The sequence below is a fragment of the Neopsephotus bourkii genome, unplaced genomic scaffold (genome assembly GCF_033783945.1).
Source record: "Neopsephotus bourkii isolate Nb327-2 ecotype Australia unplaced genomic scaffold, CSIRO-AGI_Nbou_v1 NB_550, whole genome shotgun sequence".
NCBI classification, from domain to species: domain Eukaryota; kingdom Metazoa; phylum Chordata; class Aves; order Psittaciformes; family Psittacidae; genus Neopsephotus; species Neopsephotus bourkii.
Window position 1 is genome coordinate 200,039 of NW_026901051.1, and position 18,189 is coordinate 218,227.

General features: G+C 39.4%; 2 protein-coding genes across 6 annotated transcripts in view; one reads left to right on the forward strand and one right to left on the reverse strand.

Annotated features, from left to right (window-relative positions):
• The window catches only part of UHRF2 (ubiquitin like with PHD and ring finger domains 2), a 92,203-nt gene extending 87,648 nt beyond the window's left edge, over positions 1-4,555 (forward strand). For 3 of the 5 annotated variants that reach the window (XM_061351083.1, XM_061351080.1, XM_061351081.1), the window contains 2 exons: positions 1,896-1,994; positions 3,416-4,555. In XM_061351083.1, the coding sequence (XP_061207067.1) occupies positions 1,896-1,994; positions 3,416-3,562 (246 nt within the window). In that variant the 3' untranslated portion in view covers positions 3,563-4,555. Of the gene's footprint in view, positions 1-1,392; positions 1,695-1,895; positions 1,995-3,415 lie in introns of those variants that run through there. The other 2 variants (XR_009725092.1, XM_061351082.1) reach the window with 2 other exon arrangements.
• A 481-nt stretch (positions 4,556-5,036) lies between these two features.
• GLDC (glycine decarboxylase) overlaps positions 5,037-18,189 on the reverse strand; it is a 42,678-nt gene continuing 29,525 nt past the window's right edge. The window contains exons 17-25 of the mRNA XM_061351086.1: positions 14,486-14,611; positions 13,497-13,646; positions 12,973-13,085; positions 12,236-12,377; positions 10,459-10,570; positions 9,152-9,247; positions 7,887-8,059; positions 7,164-7,244; positions 5,037-5,670 (exon numbers count right to left, since the gene is read on the reverse strand). Of these exons, the coding sequence (XP_061207070.1) occupies positions 5,527-5,670; positions 7,164-7,244; positions 7,887-8,059; positions 9,152-9,247; positions 10,459-10,570; positions 12,236-12,377; positions 12,973-13,085; positions 13,497-13,646; positions 14,486-14,611 (1,137 nt within the window). The 3' untranslated portion in view covers positions 5,037-5,526. The remainder of the gene's footprint in view (positions 5,671-7,163; positions 7,245-7,886; positions 8,060-9,151; positions 9,248-10,458; positions 10,571-12,235; positions 12,378-12,972; positions 13,086-13,496; positions 13,647-14,485; positions 14,612-18,189) is intronic.

The window sequence follows — 18,189 nt, forward strand, 5'->3', positions numbered from 1 at the left end:
TGTTTGCTACATGCATGATTTTTAATATTTACCTTTTCTTTAGACTTCTAGAAGGAATCTTGGGCCCTTCTTAAAACCTAATTTGTTTGTTGAACTTCTGCTGAATACTAACTGTATCTAGCATTATTTTTAAGACTTTGATTTCAAGGGAATAATCCTCACTTGTGCAATTTGCTATTGATGGCTCATCTTACACCTGCATAATAGAGATCTTTTCTTGCTCAAAAAACATTTTGAAGTGGCGCTTTTTTTTTTCAGTTTGCAGGGAGCAGGTTTTCACTGAAATTATATTTTTGTACTGTGCTGTTGTGAGAAATCAGACATGAAGAAAGATGGTTCTAGTCACCACTTTACAGAGAAAATAATTTTATGACAGAAAATGCAGCTTGCTTTGTCTAAGAAGGTGGAGGTATTGTCATCTTCAAATTTAAATAGGAAATGAAAATATTTTCATCCATATCTAGATTATTCCACTCTGTAGAAAGGAAAACTTAAGTAAGAGAGAAAATATTTTCCTCCCTCTAATGTCAAGAAAATAGGATGACTCATAGAATGGTTTGGGTTGGAAAGGACATTAAAGATCGTCTAGTTCCAGCCCCGCTGCCGTGGGAAGGGATGCATCGCACTACAGTAGCTCATGATTAAGAGACTGTAGACACTGGCATTCAGAAAGTCAACAAAAGAAGTATTTGCTGAAATACTATGTCTTTCAGTGATGATTAGTCTTACCAATCTCAAGTTCTTAGTTATTTTAGCTATTTTGCAGAGGAGATCAAGGCACTAAGAAGTTAAAATAACTTGATAAAACTCAATTCACTGAAAATCAAACCATTGGTTGGTAAGTGGACATAAATAAATAGTTTGAGAATTAACCAGTGGCTATTTATGGTGCTTCTGTAACAGAAAAAGCATCTATAGCTCCCTGTTCTTCCATGTCCAGTGTTCTGTAATGACTAGAAGGAATGTCAGCTCTTAAAATTGTGCATGATGACAGGCAATAGAGATCCATGTCTATAAAAAACAGAGAGCAGCAATTTCAAAATGGTTGATCCACATTTTCTACAGATTTCTACCCATAATTTTGGTAAGAACTCCATTTGTTTGCCACTAAAGACAGTGGGAGTGACTGGTAGCTTTGGGTTGCTACTCTGAAAATGCAAATATTCCTGCTTGACACACCTGCTTTTAACTAAATAAAATGTGCTTTAAGATAAGTCTGGTATTAGAAATTATTACAAGGAACCATATTGTGATTGCCTTTAGATCTGCTTTCTTTGTTACATGCCCCAGCTTCTGTTCTTGAGATATTTGGAGATCACTGACATACTGAAGATAAGCATGTTTGTGTGTGTAAAACACCTGATTACAAATGTATCTTGATATTTCTCAGAGGTACCCTGAGAAGATTTGAAAACCAGGGAGGTTTTCTGCAGAGAATTTGTCCTGAGGAGAGAAGAAACCATTAACCAGCTGTAATCCATAAGCACAGGAGGAGGTGCAGCAGTGACTTTCTTAACAGAAGTTGTTCCCCCGGCAGAGAAGCAGAGATCTTTCAGGCACATGCAAATTTCTAGCTGCAGTTACTAAACATAATTACTGAATTTTATGAGCTTTGCTAAGAATCAGGCATGAAGGGCCCTGTGGGCTGTTTCATTTTGTTTATAACAATACTGATACAAACAAGTAAATAATCTTTAAAATATTAGTTTCCTGATTCGTGGAAGAGCAGGGAAATTAAGCAGTTACGGACCTGCTTCCTGATTACTTTTAGAAAGCTAGAGTTAAGGATATGGAGGGCTTTAAAACTTCTGGAAGTTCATCATTTCTATGTAGTAAGTGGTATTATAGGAACTGTAATAGAGCTTGTCTTTTTTTATTCTTTTGCCCTACACTAGAACTTTCTGAAGAAACTGGAACAATCCTTTATGTGTGTCTGCTGCCAGGAGCTGGTTTACCAGCCAGTGACAACAGAGTGCCTCCACAACGTCTGTAAAGTAAGAATAAACTCAGTCTTGCTCTGGGCTGTTTTCTTAGTTCTAAGACACCAGTCACCAAAGTCATACGTATTCTAGGAGGACAGTAATTATTGCATAACATTCTGAGCAGAAACATGCAACAAGTTTGCATTCAGTGATTGTTATATAAGCTTAATTTTATGTAGTAGTCTGGAAGTATGTAGTATAGCTCCTGGTAGACATAATGAGTGGAGTTTGGCATTGCTGTCGTTCCTTTGTGATCAGTAGAACTACACTAGGAATTGGTTTGGTCCAGGAGCTAGGTGATGATACAGTCACAATAATTTAATTTGACATAGCTAAGGAATAAAAACAGGTTTTATTATTGTGTAACACTTATTTCAAAGGATGCAGAGTAAATATATGACAATTATTTGGAGTAAGTTATCTTGTTATTCTTGACATTGTTTATCTTTGGTAGGAGGGCCACATAAGTCAATTTATAACTCATGTATCATAAAATCTTGATCATGTGCTGATACTTGAGGTCTGCCTGCTGTACCCAGTATTTCTTCTGCCTAGGAGCCTTAAAAGGACTCAGACTATTATCATCCTAGTACAATATCTGATAATGCAAGTTCGCTGTTTAAGAAGATACATATTGTTTCGTAAAAATCACTGTGTTGTTATGGATGGGCTGCACACATGGAATGATTATGGCTCCTTAAAACATTAAAAGTGTTAAGATGGGGTAAATATTTAGAATTACGGATACTGGAAAACTGGAGAAGAAAAAGCTGAATGTCAGCAAACTCAGAAGGCACAGAATTTGAAGATGTCAGTAAATATTTGCAAATGCAAAATAACATCTGGTTAAAGTTGTAAGGAATAGTTTGATAGCAAGCTGCTACTGCTGTTTGGGCACAGATCTGCCCTGATATATTTCTGCTTGGGCTTGGAGCAGCTTGTGGTAACATAGTAAAGAGGACAGCACTGATGCTGGTGTGTTAAGAGATTATCTTATTCTACATATGTCTTTAAGGCATAATTGAATCTTATCTGGTGAGGTAGATGGAGATTGTTACTTAAGACAATATAGCTGATGTGCTCACCTTCTTGAAGAACTTTACCAAATTGAAGCCAGAAAGAAGCTGCAGATGTGGCTGTGATTCATAGGAAGGCACTAGTGGAAATGAAGGGGAAATCCCAGCAGTGATTTGTTTTAATTCCTCCCCAGCTCAGTTTTTCACATCTCAGCCAAGAGCAGAGCTCCTTTGATAGGGCATTTTGGTCATAGAGGCAGAGGTAGGCACCAGAGGGCTTCGTAATGATTTCCTTATTCTGGTAATACAGCAGGTTGCACTTTTTTCATTACTGTGATTCCTTTGGTATTTTGCTGGTTGAACTGTCAGTTTTAAACAAAATTCTCATAATTTGTTTCCCTGTCTCGTATGTCCTAGAGTTGTTTACAGCGCTCTTTCAGAGCTGAAGTTTTCACCTGCCCTGCCTGCCGCTACGACCTGGGAAAAGGCTACACCATGGTACCCAACAAGATACTGCAGACACTACTGGACCAGTTCTTCCCTGGTTACAGTAAAGGACGATGATGTGCTCAGATTCTTCTGTACTTCGCTCAATGACTTTATAGAGAGTAAAGGGGAATAAACATGAGAAATTCAACAGTGGACCAGCCACCTTGATGGGACTCAATATGTCACATTTTGAAGCAGCTAACCCTCTTCCCATCATGGCCATCTTTCTGGTGTAGTGAGAACTCTAATTCTTAGCTGTCTTTTAACATCAAGGGTAGTTTCGGCCAGTTAAAAAAATGTTTTTAAAGAAGAAGAAGAAGAAGAGGAAGAAGAAGAAGAAAAGCCTCAGCTCTTACTGGCCTAGCTGATGCTCAATTTATGATTTGTTTTTTTTGTAACTACCTCAGGACAGAGGAAAATACATTGTGGGGATAACAAAACTTAGTGGAGTTTTAGCTACACACTGCCTCCTCAATATTAGTTGTGCCTGGTCCATGTGGTTTGATTTACAAAAAAGAAAAAAACAACCAACCAACCCAAACCAAAACAAAAACCCACAAAAAAAAAAAAAGGCAAAAACTCCCATAAATAGCACTTAAGCCAGCTGGATTAAAGAACAGCAAATTCTGTGGTGTGCATAATCCTTTTTTGTCTTTTTCTTCTATTATGCTGTATTTTTTTGCAAGAACAGGCTGATTTTTAGTCTATTTTTGTGAGCTTCATTGTGCTTTTCTTGTATTACGCAAGTTGACTACTAATGACTAATGAGAACAATATGAATGCATTGTTGCTGCATTAGTGTAAAGTGATCTGTGTTTTTTGCACTTAAAGAGGGTATTCAAGACACTCTAGTTGTGTAAAAACTAGTTCATATAAAAAGGCCACTTCTGTATTAGTTACAATGTATGCTTTTAGTAGGTCTTGTATCAGTGGCAATACATCTACATGGCATTGAAGGCAGTGCTAGCTTGGAGAGGGTTCAAATCGCTTCATATTGTGATCTGAAATTTTATATACAATATATCCCCCCCCAAATATACCTTATTAAATATTTTATGATTCAGAAAAGTTGCTAATTTTGTTTTTAATGTTATCCACTCTTAAAACGTAGCAGTTTATAGATTTTTTTAGTATTTTTTTTTTCGATTAGTGGGCTGCTTATTTTTCAGATGTGAGGCTTTGTATTCCTTAACTAATTTCTCAATGGAAGAAGTACTGTTAATTAAGAAAAAGTCCACAGCCTAACATTGGTATCTGTGGGCTCACACATACTCTGTAGCAGCCTTGACTGCTGAACCCAGGACAAAGGAAGAACTGGTGTAACATAGAAAAGCATTGTTTGTTACTGCTCAGTAAAAGTAACATTGTAGCTCATTAAGGAAAAAAAAAAGCATCTATTTTCGTATTAATCGCTGTCAGTATTTCACTTTGTGTAGAAGAGGTTACTGCTGTGGCAGTTCTGACAAACCAGAAATAAAGCCTCATCATTTCATACTGCTCTGTTGGATAAACCCAGGTGAAAATGTAAAATCAAGAAAATGACAACAGGTAACATTCTGACCAATTTTATTACAGTACTAACATTGGTAGGTAAAAAAAACAGCATGAAATATTGATACTAGCAATGCTAGTGATAATATGTAAAGTATATTAAACAATCTACTTCATCTTCTTTTTACAGAATATAAACAATTACTCCCACAGTTAATATTCAGTATTATTGCCTATGCATCTGTGTATTTTCTACTTTTTTAACCATACCTTCTTTGCCAATTTGCAATCTGGGTGTTAATTATTAAAACTTTAGCACAAAACAGACAAAATGCTAAACTGAGGCAACTTCATATTCATTTGCTGTGGAACAATCAAATTCTGTTTACACCTAGCATATTGACTGTATTTACATTTTAACTGAGCAGTGATTCAATTAACAAACATGGTGATTATCCAAAATATACACAGTATATAAATCCCCTTTCAGGTCTGGGAGGTAAAGGCCATCCTGGTGGACTCAGAAATCCAGGCAGCTGAAAACAGTCTTAGGAAGATGCTCTCTTCTGTTCAGAAAAGGGAGATTCGTAAGCTTCCATTGGTGGGCAGGTACAAACCAGATGCTGATCTCCGTATATGTCATCAATGCGAGCAATTGTAGGCCAAAACTTGCTTTCAGGCTTCACAAATGGCTAAGTATAGAAGAAAAAACAACCATTTTAATTTTTCTACCAAGGCAGTCTATGTAATGGTAGTAGATATTAGAAGTTTTAAAAATTACACTTGCTGAAAAAGTGCACTTTTTAAGTGAAGTCTTACTTCAGATCTGTTTGCAGTCCCTGAAAGTTAACAAGCATGTATGACAGAGTTGGCAGTCAAAAGAATATTCAGATTTTTTGAAAGGTGTAACCATGTCCTCTAACAAGTGCTTGCAAAGAAACAACTGTTATGGGATTAAAACAAAAATAAAAATGACCCTTTGAATAACTGGCTTACAGATAGGTATAAAGGAAAAGTGGAGGAGGCTGTGCTGTTCAATATAGTTACAGTATAGAAATCCAGGTGGCAAACTTTACAGGTGCAGTTAAAGTCTTCCTCTTTGTGCTTTGAAGCAGTCCCGTGTATCCAGTTCCAATTCATAGAATCATAGAATACTTAGGGTTGGAAAGGACCTTAAGAACATCAAGTTCCAACCCCCCTGCCATGGGCAGGGACACCTTGCTCTCAACCATATCACCCAAGGCCTTGTCCAACCTGGTCTTGAACACTGCCAGGCATGGAGCTTTCACAACCTCCCTGGGCAACCCATTCCAGTGCCTCACCACCCTAACAGGAAAGAATTTCCTCCTTAGATCCAATCTAAACTTCCCCCATTTAAGTTTTAACCCATTACCCCTTGTCCTATCACTACAGTCCCTAATGAAGAGTCCCTCCCCAGCATCCCTATAGGCCCCCTTCAGATACTGGAAGGCTGCTAGGACATCTCCACGCAGCCTCCTCCAGGCTGAACGGCCCCAGCCTTCTCAGCCTGTCTTCATATAGGAGGTGCTCCAGTCCCCTGATCATCCTCGTGGCTCTCCTCTGGACTTGTTCCAACAGATCCATGTCCTTTCTATGTTGAGGACACCAGAACTGCACACAATACTCCAAGTGAGGTCTCACGAGAGCAGAATAAAGGGACAAGATCACCTCCTTCGACCTGCTGGTCACACTCCTTTTGATGCAGCCCAGGATACGGTTGGCTTTCTTATTTGCAGCAGATTCACACTGGTGTGGCTTGTTCCATGGTGACTGTGCATCTCGTCAAACCCTCATCAAAGTTCTTCAGGGCAGAACTTTACATCTCAGAAGATGGGACTTGGTTTTGGGAGCCCCTGGTGCAGTATGTCAGATTTGAATGGGATGTTTCCAATAGGAATATCCAGTATTCAAGTGCTGGGATTTAGAAATCCAAGTTTGCATTTCATACGTAGAAACTATGATTTAAGATCTTTTTTCCTTGTCTTGAAAAGCAGAACCAATGGAACTACTGTAGAACTCGCACACATAAAAAATTGGGCAACAGTATAAACAACTCTGAAGTTTTATTCTTAGCAGGTTATTTCAGCTCCAACTGACCAGAAAACCACAGAGCAAAAAGGACATTTACATACTACTGCACAACTAGGACCCCTTTATTACTCACCAACGGGAATGCTGCCACTTCTCTGGAATAAGGACGATCCCACTTGGAAGAAGTGACACAGTTCAGAGTATGTGGTGACATCTGCAAGGAAAAGTACATGTTAGTACATGAAATTACTGAATTCAGTTCAATGTATCAGGGTGAACCCTCCTTCAGGATCACATTACTACATATAAATAATTACTGTCTAGATAGTCTCTTGAGAATACAATCCTTCTGGTGAAAAAACACAGATTTCAAACAGGAGCAAGTCAGATTTTGTTTTGCCTGAAGATACTACCCAAGGTTTGAATATGTTTCCAGGATTTCAGTAAATCCCCTCAGTATTTCAAAAGCATTATGACGACAGCATCATGAGAGTTGAACAGAAGTTGAGCCTATAACAATTTTGTGCTGCAGGTACTAAAATAAGTCATTAAATCTGTATTTAACTGTTAAATTTTAAGGTCATTTGATCTCCCCTCTAAAGCAGATAAACCCATTTCTCCTTTATTACTTCGAGATTGCCTCAAAAATCATAGATCATGTGTTTCTGTAAATAACTTTCTCTGTCAGCAAAGGTCAGATTTCTGAATTGAAAAAGTAAAAAGTCAGATTTTGGGAAAATGTTTAAGGTTTCAGAAAACGTCAAATTTCAAGAAGCTCAAAGCAGGCTTATGTCGTCTCATGATAAGTCTCAAGGATTAAGCTGATGCTGGTAACTTGCTCTACCTGCCATCTTACCTTTAGTGGGTTAATCTGGGGGTCCATCCTGCCCTCCTCTATTTCAGCAATTTCCTGACGAATGTTGATCATTGCATCACAAAATCTGTCCAGCTCTGCCTTGTCTTCAGACTCTGTTGGTTCAATCATAAGCGTGCCTGCCACTGGCCAGGACATGGTTGGAGCATGAAAACCTTATAAAGAAGAAATAGTCACTGACAATAGGTTACGAATTAGTATCTACATTACCTATCAATTGATTCACAAATTCAACCTTTTATATCCTTTAGAGGATTGAACTCATTGGTGGTGTTGGCAGTGTATACTGTAAAGGTAAAACAGACTCTTAGAGTATCTTAGTTTTTAACAGTGAAGGGTATTGCCATTGTATTATTTACAATTGAGCTACCACTGATCTAATGAAACTTGCTTAAAACCTGTTTTTTGCCTTTTTTTTAACTTTTCATCCCAAAGTATATTTTTTTCTCTCCTGTGTTATTTCTGTTCCTGCTGCTTACTTTAGTAGAAGTGCTTTGTCACTTTACCTTCTTATGACAGGTAAAGGGAGACAGGCATAGATTTCTGCACTGGTGAACAAGGTAAAAAGATCAGGTGATCTCTCATGATTCCCATTGTGCACTACTGCTAATTACAGCCTCATGACACTTCTCTTCTGGCTGCAGAGGATGGACTTCATGAAACTTGTCCATGTAACTCACCTCCATACCTACTGAAAAGTCCATTTGAAATGGTGTGTGCTATTTAAGGCCATAGCAGCCCAGTTAACAAGAGCAGGAAGGGTGTCACAAGTGGACTTTGTATTATTTCACTGGAGAGGTATTACTGGTCAGGGTTTTAACAGCTTTTATGAATATTCATTACAGGCACAGTTGCATAGGATCAAGCAGTTCAGGGGGACCTCTTGAATGGCAGCCAAAGAGTAGCCACAGTCAGATTCTGTGGAATGTGTACAAAACTGCCTAAATTATAACAGGATTGAAGCATTTAAATCCTATCATCTTATTTCAAAAGTATTTCTTTTTGTTATTGGAATCTTACTAAGCTTCTGGCTCCAACCTGCTTGCACCGGTGGTTAAGTCATGCAAGTGCAAATCTGAAGGGGCAGTTTATAAAACTGAGAAGCTAACAGCAGACTTCTAAGTAGATACTACAACTCAATTGATCCAAATATCTCTCCAAGATGTTAACAAACATGAGCAGACCTGAACTGATCATTGACAGATTCCCCATCCATAAGCACAACTTGAATGTTTCTTTAAGCTTACCATAATCCTGAAGTCTCTTTGCAAGATCTACAGCTTCAATGTTCGCTGTTTTTTTGAAAGGTCTTGTATCCAAAATGAATTCATGGGCTACATAACCTGTAGATGAAAAAGTGTACACTGTATTTACCCACTAGGAGTATAATGGTATCTGCCTAGCAGTCTTTTCTGATTGGTTTGGTGGAGAGCATGACAAACAGACAAATCAAAAAATACCCGCTTGGGCAAGATCTCCAACCTGAGAAATTGCCAGGTGAGAGATACACAACTCGGTAATTGAAGACTGGCCCTCTGAATCCATGTGACATTAAGAAAAGGCCTCATTTCCAAGACCAGAACTAGGAAAGGGTGGTCAAAGTAGCTCCTCTAGTTTACACGTACTCTGAAAATAAATGCATTTGTCAGTGGCCCAACACCATTTGGGTCTTAGGCTATCCTGAATTAGCCATGTACAAGATAGTCACTATCATATGAAAGAGAAAAGCTCAAATCTGGTGTTCCAGAGAGACTAAAGGCAGAATTTATCTAAATTTATATCCAGGATCCTGGAAAAAACTTGTTTACTTCATTGGTGGATCTTTCAAGTTTGCAAATTCCATTCACTTCTGTGAGGAAATAGTATTTTCTCTTAAAATTCAGCCTGCAAGTTTAGCCAAGGTGTACTCCAGTAAATGTAAGACACATATTTTGAGGAGCATACATACTGTACTCCAATGTCCTTTGGCGAAGAACAAGCAAAATAGCATCCTCTGACAGTTATACTATAATAGATGATTCTTGCACCTCTTATTCATTACTCCTGTCCTTCTGCCAGACCACAGAGCCATAGCAGGGAACTAGAATGTAGCTAATGTATTTTGCATTGCCTGTCTCGCAAGGGAGAATAAGGAGGAGAAATGAGAGAAATTTGGGTGGTTTTTTGGTGTTACTGAAACCTGCTTCCAGATCTTAAATTGCTGTGCCGTTGGTTGTAGGAGATTCGGAGGTATCAATTTAGTTGCTTCTCCTTTTTCTACTGTACCTTAATCTGCCACTGAACTTCAAGGAGAACAGTTTGATACCAACGTTTACTCCATCTATTGTCATCATTTCATCTAATTACAAACAAGCATTTATTCTTCTACTTACAAGTGTCTCAGTTTCGTTGCAATACCTTCACAGATCACTGTGGTAGGTTATTTTTCTTCTTGTAAACATAAAGAGAAGTCTGAGATGCAGCTGTCATGTAGCATTAAATAAGAACCATACTACAAGCCAACTTCTACTCTAGGGAAAAAAAGTCAGCTTTGTAGAAGAAAGCAAATACTTGCCTCTTGCTCCTCTGAAAAGGATTTTGTAGTGCTTCTCTAGTCTCTTTGCCATGTAATTTGCATTCAGTATAGCAATCTCAGAAGCATGTTTTAGACCCTTTGCTCCCATTGTCTGAAAGAGGAATAACATGAAGAAACAAAAAATGCCCAAGCAATCTAATTGTGTTCTTGTGCTAGCAAGCGTGACAAAAACAGCACCTTAATGCATCTGCCTAGTTTTACGGCAGTCGTGCTGCTATTACAGTATGGTTTTACATCTTCAACACCATACTCACAGAAAAGCACTAGGTATTACTTGAGAGCAACTTTAGTATATATAGCTTATGAGACTGCTCACTGTGTAAGAGGTTTTACCTAAAGTCAACAAGGGAGCAACACAAACCTTTCCTCAAACTGAGAAGCTCTGAACTGAGTGAGCAGAATGCAAGAATGTAATCAGCACACTTGTAAGAACCGCAGACACTGCCTGTCATCATCCCAGGGAAAGAGCATCCGTAGAGCTGCCCAAAAAGCTGTGTGTGCTGCTATGGTTACCCCAGCAATACAAACTCTGCTTGCTGATGTCATGTTAATGGTGATAATGTGCATTAATAAAGACCAGAGCTAAATTAACACAGATGTGCTTACTTCTGTGTTAAAACACTGTAAAAGAGCAGTGCTGGGATTGAGCTGTGGTTGAATTTCTTAATGTTGCACACAGAAGTCAAGTTGGCAAAGGAGAAAGCCAAAACGTCCTTAAAGGTAGCCTCTTTAGATGGGACAGTGTAAACAGGTGGCACTTTGCACTGTAAAGAAACAGCTTCCCTTAAAAGATGTCCTACCATTTAAACATTCTATAATAGGAACCAGATTACACTCAGAAGTGATTTTTACCCACAGCTGAAACGATACCATGGAAGCTGAACCAGCACATATTTTTTATCATTTAAAATTCCAGAAGAGCTGGTTTCCGTGGGAGCAGAATTTTCCACGGTAAGAGTATCAAACTAGCTGCAGGGTATTCTGAATGACACTGCCCCTAGCATTCCATTCCATGGTTCACTCTTCCAAGTCTTTCTCTTGATAAAAGCTTTAAATATGGTTCAGAGTTCCAGCACACTCTCTTCTCAAACAGAATTTGAATCTACATTAATCTCAGTTGGCTAAATAATGCCATATTTGCAACTAAATATTTGCAGGCTTATCGCTAAATTGCAAGGCATTAAAAAATTACATAGCTCATGATCAAGTTGCTGCACATCTAAAACCAAAACTAAGTTCTGTTTTCAAACACAGTAAAATCCCCTGGAATTCAAGTTCTTATTAAACAGATTTTGGAAAATTAAATGTTACATACAGGTGAAGTATAGCAATACTGCAGTGTACAACCAGAAACACTCCTGAAAGAACAGTAATTACGAAGCAGCTTTTAAACACAAAGACTTCCATGTCAGAGATGATGGAGAGGGAAGCCTGATTGTAGCTTTCCACTTGTCTCAAAAACTATTACAGACAAGAGACAGAAGAATTAAGTAGTCTGCATAGATATAGTAGTTGTCCTTCATCCTTTCCTACTGTTTCCTAATGGAACAGATTGTTCCATTGTCTTTACAGGAAAACAAAGGGGTTCAAAGGATGTAAATGACTTATGACTGTGCCATAGCCATATACATTTCAGTCTGTGCAAATGTCTTATGACAGCTTCCTCTTAAACCTGTTCCTGTGGCTCCAGTGTTTCTCAGAGTTGCTGAAACAGAAACAGACCCTCAGATGATAATACTTATAAAAGTCTACACACCTTGATATACACCCAGGAAATTGGCAGTATAGCACTGGAACCCCAAGGTGCTGCACTGACAGTACCCAAAGGACATGCATCCTTATCCAGCTGTATGTTGATGACAGGGTGGTCAGGCAAGTAGGGAGCCAAATGTTTCTTCCTAAAAGAAAAACATTGATTTTAGAACTTAAATGTGTATTCCTGTGGTACAATTTCTGGCCAGTTTCAGCAATAGCTTCTCTTCACCTTCCTTCCAAACACAGTCTTCCAGGAAGTCTGGTCTATGTCTTCTTCAACAGTTTCTTATCATAACTGGTGACAATGGAGGATGACACTCAGTTTTCCACTTATCACAAGATATTAATGCAAGTATTCAATTTTTTTTTTAAGAGTAAGATTATTTTCATTTAAAGGATTATGATTACTCTGAATGACAGATTCACAGCACTGACATACCACTTCCATGGTTTGGACTATGTGCAATATCAGAGCTCAAAGCCCACAGATGCCCTCTGCATTTACTCAGAAAACAGACTACTGAGGGAGGTCTATCGTATACACTAAAGAGCCAACATGGAAGTCAGGGTTTGCAAATATACATGAACGTCACCATTCATGAGACCAGCTCACGACTATCCTGGAGAAGGACCACAATTTACAAACTGTACACCTCTCCCATTCATCACTCTTCACGTAAGTGAACAGCCAACCAAGATACATTAAGGGATTTCAAAGGCTAATAAAGAGATACCCACACTCCAATTGGCCCCATTCCAGGTCCTCCTCCTCCATGGGGAATGCAAAAAGTTTTGTGAAGGTTTAAGTGAGAGACATCAGAGCCATAATCTCCAGGACGACATAGCCCCACCTGTGAATGGAATACTCTATTTCAAAATATCCTTCTGCCATTTTAAGACCCATTACTTAAAAAAAAAAAATAGCGTAGTATGTGTATTTCCATTTAACAAGATACATCATAACAAGAATTGATGCAAACAATTTTTTGCTGTACGAATTCTTATTCATGTCTGTAAAGAATGTCTTCAACAAATATTAGTCAGACTAAGCCAAATTCAGCTAACAACTCGTACATCTTACAGCAAGCTTCAGGGCCAATTCGGATGAGAGAGAATTGTTTTCACTATCTAATTTTTATTACTGTTCTTGGAAACCTCACTTCCTCCTCCACTCATGGTCTGAACTGTACACTGCTGTGCTATTTTTTTCCAAGGATATGTACATTCCCAGCTGCAATAAATTTCCCTAGGAGATTTTGTACCTGGGCATTCATATTTGCTCCATCTAAGTAAACCTGGCCTCCATGCTTGTGAATCAGGTCACACACATCTCCGATCTGCTCTTCGAACACACCATTGGTGGAAGGGTATGTGATCATGATGGCTGCCAAGTTCTCTTTGTGCTTGTCCACCTGGTGTCAGGGAGGAAGTGAGGAAAAAAGGTCATTGAGGCTCGTAAAGCTTCTTAAGATTTCCACAAAAACCATCAAATTAAGGTGATAAAGTGTTTGACAGGTGAGAAGCAAGTCTATTGGCAGGTAGGCGAAGTTATTTATATTCAGCTAAAGATACTGGGCCATTTCTTTCAGCAATACCTACGGTAGAAAAATGTTTTCCTAATAAATCAGAACTTTAAATGGTATTAAAACATATATGTGTAATAGTCACTTCTGGAACTTTAAGACAAGCCAAGTGAAACATCTGGCCTTCAAGGTAATATGATTGAATGACCATTCCCCTACTTTCAGTCATACAGTTTTATGACTACCATAAAACCCCGCTCAAATGTGTATTTTTGGAAATGTGTCCTGCTAACCCCTCAGATTCCCAAGATTCACCTGCATCCAATCTGCTCCAAAAAATGAAAAAAGTTGCCTAGCAACACCTTCCCCAGCAGAGGTGGGCTAGAACTTCACCATGCGAAGGATAAAGCACCGTTTCAAATGCTCCACTCATGAATATGCTTCATTCATTTCAAATACTAGATGGAGACCAAAAAGGTTTGCTATAAAAGAGCCTATTATGTAGAAAGCCTCTCTGAGCCACTCCAGCACCAAAGATCCTCGAATTAACAGAAATCAAATGAATGTCACATGGCTAGTGTCTGAGCAAAAAAAAAAGGAAAGAAACATGCATTCACTATTACTGCCCTATTTTCTCTCAAAGGAAACTGATTCAGCTGCCAGTGCTATTACCTGTAGAGGAGAAGGAGTGTTCCTGCCTTGACAATTAAAGGTAATGAAATACTCACCATTGCTTTTAAGTGGGAGATATTAATGCTCCCATTTTTATCCACTTCAATTGGCTGAATCTTCATCCCTGCCATTTGTGCACTTGCTGGATTTGTGCCATGAGCAGATTTAGGAATAAGACAAACCTTAGAAGGGAAGCAGGGGATACAGCGTAACTAGTTTAAAAATCACAAAGCATTGTGGTCTATGCACAGATACAGCTCATTATCAATGTTTTCAAAAAAGGATCCTGAGGGCATGTTTCCTGACAAATTGCCACTTATCCTGAAGGTTATGTCTCAGCTTTCTTAGAAGAAAACCCATTCAGGTATCAGAATCTGAAGACTCATAAGGAAAGTAGATTTTTAATACACTGCATAAATCAGATTTAGGGCTGCAGTTCCAGAACATGACTCAGATACTCACATTTAGAAACCTTTCTCTCACACCCTTAGTTTTTCCTTAATAGTCTCTTTCTAACAAAAAGAAAAAAAAATAAATAAAATAAGAGGATTCTTTTTTTTATTTTCTGTAATCAGTCTCTAGATGTCCAATGACTTGAAAGGAAAAACTGTCTAATTCCAACTTTCCACTACACCTTCAGCTGGTTTGCAAAACATTTTCTTCTGTATTCTATCAAAACAAAAATTTAGACTGAAGCATTTCGGCTATCGCTGTTTCGAGCAGCTGCTTACAGACTTGTTTTCCACGAGAGGGCACCAAATCTCAATGAGGTGGACTGCAAGAGTCTTGGTCTGCTGCTTTACTTGTTTGCTTTTGGTCTGGGATAATCTGTCCTTACATTGCAATCATCTCACCAAAATTAAACTTGCTACCACCAACATTTCACATCTATATGTTTCAACTTATTTCACTTCTAATTAAACTTATGCCTAAATCCTGCAGGACATCTAAACTCTTCCAGGCATTACAGATCGCGCAGAAAGCACAAAAATGAACAATACCCCGTTCAGATTTTTCAGCTATAGCTGCCTGCCATTAAATGAAAATGAAGATTTCTTTTAAAAAAAAATTGAAATTCTGAATTCTATTAAATGTAGTAATGATTCACTCCTCTTTGGGGTTAACTACAGTTGTATCACCTGTTAGGTTTACAAGAACCTTCTTTTGTCAGGTTAAAATGGTACAGCTGGCTCCTTCAGGTCAAAGTTTCAGATCGTTAGTATAGATGAGAAATCAAGCCTTTAGACTCCAGTGTTACTAACCCTAGATGTTTCTCAGTGAATCAGAACTGATTTGGATTATCCATTTACAGTTTTTGTGGCCCTTGTGAAGCAAGGTTATCTCTGCATATCCTAAAGAAATTGTTTGAAATTTTGGATGGAAAAGAACCCCATGAACCTAGAGACTTCTATGACTAGCTACCAAAGTATACTGGTATTCTAGAGGCTTGTCTGTTTCTTGTGTCCGGAGTGGATATACTGGGAACCAAGTGATATCATAAGCAGCCTAAATTTTCAATAATCAGTTCCTGTTCTCTTTGTAACTGGAAAAGCTGGAAAGAGTGTCGAACTGCCTTGAAAAAGCAAAAAACTGTCGCTGTTTATTTTCTTTTTTTAGGCATAGACAAGTGGGCCAATATCCATCTCACTGAAGATCTGAATCAGTGTTTCACATTTACAAGTAGCCTGTGTGATCCCCCCCTTGATCACAAGCCCATCTGTACATTTTAGGTTTCTCCCTAAATGTTCTGATGTTTTATAGGCCCACTGAGCTATGAGTAGCTCATCCTTAAGATCCTAGCCCATGCCTACCTGAGTCACTCCAATTCTGGCAGCCTGGTCTACCTGCCAGTCAGTGTTCTTCAGTGGGCTTGTGAGCATCTGTAGGACATATACCTTAACAGTAATGCTTTCCACCTGAGCCACAATAACTCGTTACAACGGAGCAGTCCAGATGAGTGTACATCTGTGCTGCCAGACGGTCTGTTTCCAACGATGCAGCCATGCTCACAGGGCATTTGTCACCATCCATGAGTCAGTACTGACACAGGCTACTGGCTGCTTTTCTTTTTCAGCTGTCTCTTGGGCCAGCTTCTGCAAACCAGCTCAACTTGCCTTCTCCTTTGATGGCTTCAACAGCTTGTTGTGTAGATCTCTACACAGCAACCTTCCACTTCCAGTGGTTTCCTACAGCACAAGATCCACTGGTAAACTGATCACACCCTTTTCACCTTCTGATAACTCATTATGTGGCAGCACTTCTTGTGCATGGGTCACCTCCTTGAGTGAATGCCTTACAATGAGTCCATAATCTCCTCCAGGTTTCCCAGGCTGCTGGAGCTCCCCATCCAAGCCTGCTGAATGACTAATGGTACCCACTCACTCTGTGCAGCGTTGAGTATCTGCTGCAGAAAAGACAGTGTGCCATGGGGAGCTGTGCTTCTGTACCAGTTTGCTTCTGAAGCAGCTTAGGCCCCCTTGTACACTGCTAGTATCACTTTTTCAGTCAGAGTGTAGTGGGACTTGGATCCCAAATAACCCCATAAGCCTGGCTTTGTATTTCTCCAGGTGTTATTTGTCAGAGGCTCCACCTGAGGCCATGCTCTCCAGCTGCAGTGTGGAGTACATGTCACACAGCTAGTCCCATCCAAATGGGCCCATTAACTATCATCTCTTCAATCTGTTCAAAGGCCTGTTGCTCAGAGCCCCGCTCAGAACAGTTCTTCTTCAGGGACACTCAACAGAGAGGGCCCGCAAGCTGATTGTGACCTGGTGCACATATGCATTCTCCAGTAATCCACAATGCCTGGAAAAGCCTGTGTTCCTTTCTTGTTAGCTGTTGGGGACACAGTTATTATCTTACTGATTTCAACCCCAAGGTTGTGGCAAAATCCATCTTGCTGTTTTAATTCCAAGAAGTAGATCCCTTGTGCAGGTCCTTTGGACTTGCTTTGGTTTTATGGAAAAGCCAGCTTTGGGAATGAACTGAGTTATTTTCCCTTTCTCAAACACTTCCTCTGCTGTGTTACCCCATACAGGGATGTCATCCATGTATTGCAGGTATTCAGAGGCTTCACTCTGTTCCAGTGCAGTCTTTATCAGTCAAAGACTGATAGGTAGAATACCTATACCAGTGATAGCACTGACTGAAGGTGCTTCCAGCCCTGGGTCAGTCAGTTCCAGATGTACCAGACACCAAGCCACATGAAAGCAAACTGTGGCTGGTACTCTGCTGCCAAAGGGGTAAAGAAAAATGCTTTGGCAATATCAATGGTGGTGTGACTTCATTCAGGCCATGATAGTCCATTGTTAACCTCCACCTTCTGTCAGACTTTCGCACTGGCCTTATGCGACTATGTAAGGGTTTGTAAGACTTGCCTATTGCTCCAAGGCTTACAATGAACTATGGTGACTAAATAGATGAACAGATGGTAACTAGGGAGTCCTGGCTGATGTGACATTGCCACTGCTGTACCTTCATGGTAACAACTGGCACATGCTGCTACTTATCATGCAGCAACTCTTCAGTGGAGAGGGCAAGAAAGTCAGACACTTGTTTAATCTTCTTTGTGTCTATTGTGGCTACACCAAAGGTCCACCAGTACTTTCTGATCCTTGAAACACCCTTCTCTGAGCCAGTCTATGCCAAAGATACATGGAGACTCTGGACAATACGATAGGATGCTTCTGCCATTTGTCTCCTGTAAGGCCCACCTCAGCTCCATCACAAACAACGGTTGACATCCCTCTGTCACTGCACA